This window comes from Wolffia australiana, chromosome 11 (assembly GCF_029677425.1).
Source record: "Wolffia australiana isolate 7733 chromosome 11, ASM2967742v1".
NCBI lineage: Eukaryota > Viridiplantae > Streptophyta > Magnoliopsida > Alismatales > Araceae > Wolffia > Wolffia australiana.
Genome location: NC_135845.1, coordinates 9,976,909 through 9,987,153, shown reverse-complemented (window position 1 = coordinate 9,987,153; position 10,245 = coordinate 9,976,909). Strand labels below are relative to the sequence as shown.

The 10,245-nt window shown below is 39.5% G+C and overlaps 1 protein-coding gene across 2 annotated transcripts; it reads right to left on the bottom strand.

Moving 5' to 3' along the window:
* Window positions 1-2,891: 2,891 nt before the first annotated feature.
* On the bottom strand, window positions 2,892-8,096 carry PDE194 (formyltransferase). Of its 2 annotated transcripts, XM_078583478.1 has the most exons (13): window positions 7,897-8,096; window positions 7,770-7,832; window positions 7,518-7,583; window positions 7,116-7,243; window positions 6,710-6,812; window positions 6,418-6,488; window positions 6,209-6,313; window positions 5,965-5,998; window positions 5,358-5,458; window positions 4,817-4,876; window positions 4,561-4,758; window positions 3,589-3,719; window positions 2,892-3,489 (listed from the first exon to the last, which is right to left on the bottom strand). In XM_078583478.1, the coding sequence occupies exons 3-12, from the start codon at window positions 7,525-7,527 to the stop codon at window positions 3,624-3,626; spliced, it is 906 nt and encodes a 301-aa protein (XP_078439604.1). In that variant the 5' UTR covers window positions 7,528-7,583; window positions 7,770-7,832; window positions 7,897-8,096; the 3' UTR covers window positions 2,892-3,489; window positions 3,589-3,623. The 2 variants fall into 2 exon arrangements, with proteins under 2 accessions (XP_078439604.1, XP_078439603.1); XM_078583477.1 differs by lacking the exon at window positions 7,518-7,583 and having other exon boundaries at window positions 7,116-7,250.
* Window positions 8,097-10,245: the final 2,149 nt, after the last annotated feature.

Below are 10,245 nucleotides of genomic sequence, written 5' to 3'. Positions count from 1 at the left end.
GGTGTGGTCGTACTATTTTCCTTTCATCTTTTCCTTTACAAATACTCTTGCAACTCCTAGATCGTTGTTACACTTGAGCTACATTTAGGGTTCTTGAATAAAGTTTATTCCAGAACTTACTCCGCTTTCTCTGGGAGTGTAACAGGTGCACAGTGGGTGCGACACATATGGGGTAAGGCATACAGGGAGGATGGTGATAAGTCCAAAATGATTCATGTAATTATACATATTTTAAAGGCATTTTGGGACCAATTCATATGTATTTCACCCTATTTTATAAAATATTGCATGTCATGCATTAAATAAAACAAATAGTAAAAATGATGCATTTTAATGTCATTTTATGCATGTTATACAATTTAAATATTTTTAGTTGAAATAGACATTTAATACCTATTTAATTTTCTCATGTTCTATTTAGTATCTTGTCTACGAAATTGCAGGGGTAAAAATTCTGTATTAAATTCGAAGAAAGAAAGAGGGAAGTATTAAGGAGAAAATAAAATAAAATAAATAAAGATAAAATGGATTTTTATGGGCCGGCTTATGAGCAACCCAAGGACAAGGCCTCAAGCCGGCAGCCAGGGCCAGCGAGCGCGGAGCACTTAGGCCGGCTCTGGCACACCGGTGAGACCATTTTGCAAAAGGAGCACAAGCGCAGCAGGCCCGAGTCGAACCCCATCATAGCCCCGAGGAAGTTGCATTGAGAGGCAGGGGTATTATGTAATTTCAGAAGTTAGAATCGGTAGACAACTATATAACGTTCCATTTTTTAGAAGTTTTCAATATGGGATATAAATCCCATGTTATTTTGTTCGCATCGGGCCGGCCCGCAGAGTAAAAACATGATCGTGGCCCGTTGGGCCACGATCATAAGGAAATAAGAAGAAAATTGAACTGGGCTTCAAGCCAAGCTGGCCTGAAGCCCGTGTCTTTTTGGGCTTATTTAAAGAGGCGGATATGATCTTAGGCGTCTAATTTTCTTGAAGAAGGTCAGACGGTGGAGATCTATCTTGCCCTTTTGACTATCTTATTTTTTGTTTAGGCTGACGCAGCAGCGGGACCTGTCGACGGACAAATCAGATGAAGACAAGGAGGGTGACAGGGCGTTGACGAGGCAGGTCCACGGCTGCGATTTAATCGCAGCCGTTGGACCTAGATGGAGACTATCCAACGGCCAGGGGCAATCGCGTCCACTCACGCCCCTGGCCGTCGACTTCGCCGGCCGGAGGCGATTCTCGGCTGGCGAGGGGGGACCAGCCGTGATCCGACGGCCCGAGAGGGCTACCAGGGCAGCTCCCCATCATCGGATGGCCTCGGGGTTCCTTCCTAGGCCGTTAAAAAGGGGCCGAGAGCCCCCAATTTTGGCATCTCCGGCTGCAAGAAAAGAGGGACGGCGGAGGGCTCTCGCAGGTGACCCAGTAGCCAGCGAGGTGCCGTGACACACCTCTTAAAGCTCAAAGGACTCTCAAGAAGATCTCGGAGGAGGAGGAGAGTCAGAAAATTGAGCTCGGCGGCGGCGACCGGCGCAACCACGACTGCTCTCTGAATCAAGGCGTTCAGTGAGGTTTGAGCTTCGTAGATTATCCCCATATATCCGTTTTGAGCTTAACGGGAAATTTTATTCAACATTTCATCATATAATGGCGTTTTCGATTCATTTTGATTCGCGGATTTCTTCTGGGCATTTCATCGAACACCTAGTGTGTTCGATCAACATTATTCGATTTAACTAAGTTGTATCTCACTCAACCTTATAAAAACATAAAAAAATATATCCCTCCTTCTTTTGAGCATTCTGTCGAACACCTCACGAACGTTCGACAGAATCAACTCTCTTATCTTCTCTTTATCACTATTCGGAGTCTATCGGGCATTCATTCGAACACCTCACGGGCATTCGACAGAAACACCCTCTCATCTTTATAAAATATTTATAAAACATATAAAAAACTTACTACTAAGTAAATACCATATAAATAGCTCCTCGTCTACCCCTCCTCAGGGGCATTTGGTCGAACACCTCTCAGGTGTTTGACTAAATCTACCTGTATTTCACTAAATCAATTATACGAAAACTATAAAAACTACATAAATCAGATAAAACCACTAAAACTACCTATATAATTCTGTGATAACGATCTTACTACTATAAGTAGTACTCTATAATTCTAATCTATTCTATAATTCTATAAATTCTTCTTACTACTATTATTATCCTTTCACTTCTTCCCAATATCTCCCCACACCTAAATTCTTACTTAACATATTATAGTTAGATAGTCACTTATTCTCTTCCTATCTATCTTATTAATATATAAATACTCTTTTATCCCCTCTGTTCTCTCTTAATATATATATACCCATCTATATAACTCTTCTTCTTTCTTCTATCCTCTTATTACTAATTACTCTATCTTTCTTATTCTTAAGTATTTTATATTTCTTCACTAGCTACCTAATATCTTAATTCTTTCTTATTCTTAGTAGCTATAAAAGATAGATCCATATATCTAATATTCCCCTTTCTGTACCAATCTTATTAAAGTAAGATCCCCTGTGCTTATTAATTAGTTATCTCTTCTTATTATCATTATCTTTAGTATTATCACTAACTCTTATTAACTAATAACTCAACTATTAATCTACACCTAAAGGCCAGTCCCTGTGGAGACAACCTTACTCTCAATTATACATCTTTGAGTAAGTTTCTACATACTATAAATTTATTTGACTGTAGGCAAATTAAAAATTACAACGACAATTAAAAATAACACCGCAATTTGCCTCCGTCAGATGGTTTCAGGGAAGGAGTTGCGGCAGTGCACCAAGAAATGCCTGGTGCTAAGTATATGATGGGGGAGCACAGAAAGGAGCCGCCAAACTGGTCGTCAAATGGGAAGGATCCCAAACTTTGAATTTATTCCTTATTGGTCGGCAGGGAAAATCAAAGACATTATGGGTTCAACAGTTTATTTTCCACAATTCTTCTAGAAAAAATTTAAAGTCGATGCTTTGCTGGAAACCTTTACTCGGTGTCAAGTAGCCGTTCAAAGTTAATGCTGAAAATTTAGGATTTTGACATGATTAGAAAAACTAACTAAAAATAAAATACGAATGATTTTAAAGAAAAAAGTGAAGAATGTCGGATGCTTGTTCTCAAAAAATTTCCTTAAGAGCTTGAGGGCTAAGCCCCCAGTCCACGAAATCCCAGAAAATGGTAAAATTATTCAATCTAAGAAATAAATGAAAAAGTTTATGCTGATTTAAAGAATATGGCACGGCATATTCTATCTGATGCAACATGATCAATCGTAATGCAGTGGACTCTGCAACATATCAACACTTTTTTAAAAAATAAAATGGAATTAACAGTTCGTTCAGGAAAATTGCAATGTGGAGACAGTCAATTAATCTGACAAAATTGTTTTCTTTTTAAAGGATTGTAGTCATCCCACATCATATCATATCTGATTGCTGTGAAGTTTCCTGCACAAAATAAACAAAAGAGCATGAACAGTATTCGACTTGTCTAGTGCACGACGGATGCCAAAGGAGGTTCAAGCACGAGGTGGGGTCCCAACATACCTTTTGAACAGTATTTTCTTTCATGTTTCCTCTTTCTAGATCGTCAATTTTTTCAATTTTTGACCCCTCATGCCATTCCAGAAGTCATTTGCACTCATAACCTTCTTCCCAGGCAGCTGGATCTCCAGAACCTGTTTATAGTAAAGATTAAGAAATGTTTTTGAAGAAATTTACTGTAATAGTGAAGAGATACAAAAATATTACAGAGATAGAGAGTGTCTGTGTGAGAGAGAGAGATAAAAAGCAAATGACAAATGGATCGAAGGGTGAATGGATCAACTTTTGGATGGATATGGATATGAATATGTATTTATGAACGTATTGCAACTGGATGTAAGTGTCAAAAGTACCAAAAACAGTAATGCACGGACACCTGCTCTACCAAATCCCTAAGAGCGAATTAGGGTTTAGAAAAAAACATGATCAAGATTACTTAAGGTTGGCCAATTTAAATACTGGCTATTTACACATTGAATGGGCCAAAGCCCAATCACAGTTGAGTCATTTATTCTCATGAGTCGCTATACAGAAATTGGAACGGAAACAGAACGGAAGAGTGAGCTCATTATATAACGTGGCTTATTTACAACAAAATACAATAAAAGAGACTACCAAGATTATCTAGAATTAGGATATGGATAGACATAATCTAAATGTCGATGGATGGTTTGATAGGTGAATGGATGAATTTCGATTTGTACTGATAAATGTGTGGATGTATGGGTTGGTTGGAGGATCGATTAGATGGATGGATATTTACTCACCAATATATATGTGGATCTATCCTTGCATGCATGTATGGAAGGATAGATGGATGGATGGTTGGAGAAGGGACGAAGAGACAAAGAGGGATGCATAGCACAATGAGAGAGAGAGAGAGAGAGAGAGAGAGAGAGAGAGAGAGAGAGAGAGAGAGAGAGAGAGAGAGAGAGAGAGAGAGAGAGAGAGAGAGAAAGAGATCTAATGCCGCACCTCGAGAACCGACTGTCCTTTGCATTGTACCATTAATGAACCCTTGTTAAATCGTATTTCATTTACGTCACCATCAATCTTGCAATAATCAATAAAGTTGGTCGTGATGATCTTGAGCTCTATGATTTTCTCCGAACCATTGGATCCAAGCACTTGAAGCTTAGCTCGAGTTCCCGGCCACCCTGAGAATGCCCTCACCTAAAGAAGTCTTATTCATGTCTTACAGAAAAATATTTTTGATAAATAAATGATTTACCTTATTATGTAGAGCACGGGCGTCGTCGTCAAAGAATAGCCACGCTTCCTCGGGTTTGAGCTACACACAGTTAGATTGATTATTAACGTACTTGCCGAAGGAACCCTAATTATATTTTAGAGTAGAAAAAGATTTTCAAAAGGACCATAAAAAATAACACAAAAGTTCTTTATTTGTTTGCGGATGGAATTTTTTATAAAACTTAAAGTATTCAACTCAATGTTAACCATAACAATGAAGTCCTACACTGAATAGATGAGCCCCAGATTAGCATATCCAAATTATAAATAACATATGGATGAATCTATTAGCTCCAAAATAACATATCTTATACCATAAAGTTGATTTTTTTTTTGAACGAAACCACAAAGTTGATTTTACACCAGGTAAACGAAAGGGAAAACATTACGGAGCGTATAATTTGAAATAATAGAAACTGAAATACCTTGCAAGGATTTTGACAAATTATTGAGATTCAAATAAATTTGCCCTATCAACATATTATACATAAGAAAAAAAAGAACAAGAAAAAGAACACAACCTTGGGGGCCAAAGTGGCCTTAGAATCTTCTTGTACATGAGCGCTGAGCTTTGCCGAGCCATCAGAAATGGCTGGAATCTCGCGTATCAACATTTCGGATCCTGGAATCGAAGAATGAGAGTTAAATCCCATGAGCGGACTTGAAATGAAATACTTCAAGGGAAAATTGAAAGAATGCGTAGGTTGGTTCTTAAGTTTAGCGCCACTATTAGTATTTTATAAGTTTCTAGGTTCGGAGAGTAAGTTTTGGAGAGTCAGATGGACAAGAACATAAATTATGGTGAGACTAAATTGAGACAAAATATACATATCAAATGGGAAAGACTTATATAAGAATGTTTTTCAACTAATTAAAGATTAAGGGAACATCTTAATTCATGACTTCAGTAATAATCCGGCAACCTGGAATGCTTGCTAAGTAATCCTGTTCAGGGTGAAAATTAAAAAAAATATAGACATTTGTGAAACTTCCAAGAGGCTTGTTATCACAGGTTTTTTTTTCTTAACTCAAGTTTTTTTTTCATGAAAAGACATAATGTTTCTCGATTCCTTTTGTACATTCCGATTCAATCTGCATCTAAACTTCAGATAAGAGAAACTATGGTACCTCTGTTGAAGAGAATTTCGAGTAACTCTGGTGCCTGAAAAATCAAATAATGAGAAGAAACGTGGGCAAGTGTCTTGTTTTGAGAAACAAACAAAGTTCGAGAGAGTTGCCAGAAAAGGGATAATTTTCTTTAGACTTGTATTTGAATATTATTTTTCTACTAAGAATTTTTCTTTACATTTAACCCAACCTATTAAATAAGTTTTTTTTTTTGAAATAACCTATTAAATAAGTTAACGCTAACCTTAATGTGATCATCAACTTCCAACTTCTCGTATGCAATGATTGGTCCAGCATCAAGGGCACGGACTGTATAGGCCAGCGAAACGCCAGTTTCCTTCACTCCGTCCTGATTGAGCAATTGAATACATTCATAATTAGTTAATAACGGCACATACTAACAATATTTACGAATCAACCAATCAATTAATTGATTAACGAAAGGCTATTGACCTGTAGTGCCCTTTGAACAGGTGCTGCGCCACGGTAGAGAGGCAACAAGCTGGGATGAATATTGACAACCCCTGGAAGTAATTTCTTCTCAATAATTCATCGCGCAGAAAAAAAAGAGGTTGTAGATTGTTAAATCATAGATAATGTCTCAGCATTCATCAATAATCTTCTAATAGCACTTCCAGTTTTAAAAGAAATAGTTTAAAATGTATATATTTCAAGAAATTTCATAAAATTACTGAGCAGCTCATGCCATGATGGGCTGCAAAAAATTAATCGCATGCTTACTAACCAGATTGAGGAATATCAAGAAACTTGGTAGGTAAAATATTTCCATAAGCGGCTGTGACACAAATTTCTGGTTTCAGACTTTTGAAATCTTCCAAAAAACGTTCCTGCACAATAATTACCATAGAGGACAGAAAAATAATCTAAGAAACTAGAAAATAAATCATATATGAAAAAATGAGGACAATAATGACATTGACATGGGTATGCTTGACGATTGACATAGACAGAGAAGATTAATCTGATTATGTTATTGGCTTCTTGCGCTTAGTCTGTGAGTGTTTGTGTGCGTGAGAGTGAGAGATCAATAAAAAAATAATCCCAAACTAAAACATTTGATTATGAAGGGTAACATTTTAATCTATTACTTCGTAAAAAACTGCTTACAGACATTTCTGCGCTCAACTTACATCTCCAGCTTTATCCGGCCAGAAAATGAGATCATCAGAGAATCCACGGTCCATAGCGTACTGCGCAACAGGTGATGGCAGAACCTTTCTTCCTCTATTCTTTTCAGAAGGCGGTTGGGTAACGATAGCTGCAAGCTAAATTTCGATTGCATTATTACAGAAGTATAATCACCGGGGACAGAAAGTTTTTTAAAATGTATATCATCATCCAAATCCAGTAGTTCTCTCTGATCAAGGTGGATTACATAACTGATATTAAAGTTTTGAATAAGTCAAGATATTCAATTTGGAATTTCATTGAATACACGAAGATCTTTCTTAAATTATCAAATAACCTTGCTTTATCCGGGATTCCCTATATAGATGATGGATAAAAACACTTTCTATAGAATTATTGACAACCTCGATTCATCAGGAATGCTCAAATTTTCTTCAAATGGCCAGAGCTGAGTATCACAGATGAAGAATCTGAGAGATAAACGAGAATCTAAGAGAGGTTATATGCGGAAAATGTCTGAAAATTACAGTAACAAGAGAATCACTGGGAATTTTCCACAACTGAACAATAATAAACGAGATAAACAAGAATCTAACGAATCAACAGAACCCTTCAAGAATTGGATCAATGGGAACGAGAAGAGGGAGAAAAAACACCTCAAAGTTGGATTCTGGCGCCTCTGACGCATTGAACAGCTTCTCGAGGACCAATGTGGACACCTATCAGCACACAAAAAAAGGGTTATTGCGGGTGAGAGACGGCGAGAAGGGACGTTGGACCGACATGAGGAGAACCCATGAAGACAAGGCGGGTCTTCTTCCTGGGCACTGCCGAAAACGCAGTCGCACTGCAGCAGCTGGTGCTGCTTCCGCAGCTGATGAAGCGCCGGAGCATGGCAGATGGGTTCATCTCTCTCTCTCTCTCTCTCTCTCTCTCTATCTCTCTCTCTCTCTCTCTCTCGTCCAGTTTATCTCTCTCCCTCTCCACTTAGCTAAAATCTTTGTTGGCATCCATGAAAATGCTATTATATTGATGATCTTAGTTTTGACTTTAGACGATGGATGACTGATGAAGGATAATGAATCAATAAAACCTAAACTTAGGCCTGAAGTTCGGTCCGATCTCGGTCTCGGTCTCCATCTTGTTCTGGTCTGGTCTCGGTCCAGTCTCGGTCTCGGTCTCGGTCCAGCCTTGGTCCGGTCTCAGTTTCGGTTTCCATCTCGTTCTGGTCTGGTCTCGGTCCAGTCTCGTTCTTGGTCTCCATCTCGCTCTGGTCTGGTCTCCATCCGGTCTCGGTCTCGGTCTTGGTCCAGTCCAGTCTCGGTCCAGTCCGGTCCAGTCTCGGTTCGGTCCGGTCCGGTCCGATCCGGTCTCGGTTGGGTCCTGTCTCGACCAATTCTGGTCTCGGTCCAGTAACGTTGATTCCTCAATGTCAAAGTCAATGTTAAAATTCAATCCAGTCCAATCCCGGTCCAGTCCGGTCCAGTCTCGGTCCGGTCCGGTCCGATCTCGGTTGGGTCCTGTCTCGGTCAATTCTGGTATCCGTCCAGTAAAGGGTGATTCCTCAACGCCAAAGTCAATGTTAAAATTCAATCCAGTCCAGTCTCGGTCCAGTTCGGTCCACTCTCGTTCGGGCACAGTTTCGGTCAGGTCCTGTCTTGGTCAGGTCTGGTATTGGTCCAGTAAGGTTGATTCCTCAACGTCAAGGTCAATGTTAAAATTCAATCCAGTCCAGTCTTGATCCAGTCCGGTTCATTCTCGGTTTGGTCTGGTTTTGGTTGGGTCCTGTCGTGGTCAGGTCTGGTATCGGTCCAGTCAGATTGATTCCTCAACGTCGAAATCAATGTTAAAATTCAATCCAGTCCAGTCCGGTCCAGTCTCGGTCTGGTCTGGTCTCGGTCAGGTCTGGTCTCCGTCCAGTCCGGTACAGTCTCGGTCCGGTCTGGTCTCGGTCCGGTCCTGTCTCGGTCAGGTCTGGTATTGGTCCAGTCAGATTGATGTCTCAACGTCAAAGTCAATGTTAAAATTCAATTTCAATTTCAGAAAATATTTTAAGTGAATATTAGAAAATTATTGTAAGTCAAAATTAGAAAGTATGACTTTCCCATTTACAGGGATTCCAGTGAAAGTTGACTCGAAGTGTAAATCATTTATCGTTGCCCTTCATAGTCATCCATATAGTGTAAGTCATTTATTCTAAGCAAGTTCTTTTTCTGAACCTGAATAAAACGAATAGTGAGAGGGAGATTGTGAAGAAGAAAGTTAGAAAAGGCATGAGAGGTGAGAGAGTGAGAAAATGATAGAATGAGGGAGGAAGAGAGGGAGAGAGTGAGAGAGTGAGAAAGAAAGTGTGTGTGTGTAAGAGAGAGAAAGATTGAGAGAGGGAGTGCGTGTGAGTGTGAGAGAGAGAAAGATTGAGAGAGGGAGGGCGTGTGAGTGTGAGAGAGAGAAAGATTGAGAGAGAGAGTGTGTGTGAGTGTGTGAGAGAGAAAGATTGAGAGAGGGAGTGCGTGTGTGTGAGAGAGAAAGATTGAGAGAGTGACTGACTGAGAATGTGAGAAGGAATTGGAGAATGAGAGAGTGAGAGATTGACTTTGGGAGAGTGAGAGAGTGAGAAAGATTGAGGGAGGCAGAGAGAGAGAGACAGATTTAGAATGTGAGAAGGAATTAGAGAATGAGAGAGCGAGAATGTGAGAAGGAATCAGGGAATGAGCGAGTGAAAGTGCGAGATAGTGAAAATGAAAGAGCAAGAGAGAAGGAATTAGAGTATGAGAGAGTGCGAGTGAAATAGAAACAACTAGATAGGGGCAGAGTGAGATGGAAAGACACAGATGGGAGAAGAAAGAGTTTGAAAAAGTTGAGATAGTGAGAGGGAGAGAGTGAGTGAACAAGGAATGAGATATTGAGAGAGATAGAGGGCGACAAAGCAAGAAAGGATGAGAGATTGAGAAAGGATGGCAGATTGAGACACAACGGATAATAGATTAGGAGGGTGAGCATGCTAGTAGGGCAAATGAGAGATTGAGAGAAATAGAGAGTGAGAGATTGAGAGATATAGAGTGGGAGAATGAGAGGTTGAAAGATTGAGAGAGATATAGAGTGGGAGGATGATAGATTGAGAAATTGAGATAT

Excerpts from the sequence above, each read along its gene's own strand:
- PDE194 (XM_078583477.1), bottom strand. The coding sequence starts at position 8,022 with ATGAACCCATCTGCCATGCTCCGGCGCTTCATCAGCTGCGGAAGCAGC. Across the intron at positions 7,251-7,769 it reads CGCCAGAATCCAACTTTGAG|CTTGCAGCTATCGTTACCCA; the intron begins GTGTTTTTTCTC and ends ATCGAAATTTAG. Across the intron at positions 6,314-6,417 it reads CTGTTCAAAGGGCACTACAG|GACGGAGTGAAGGAAACTGG; the intron begins GTCAATAGCCTT and ends TTGCTCAATCAG.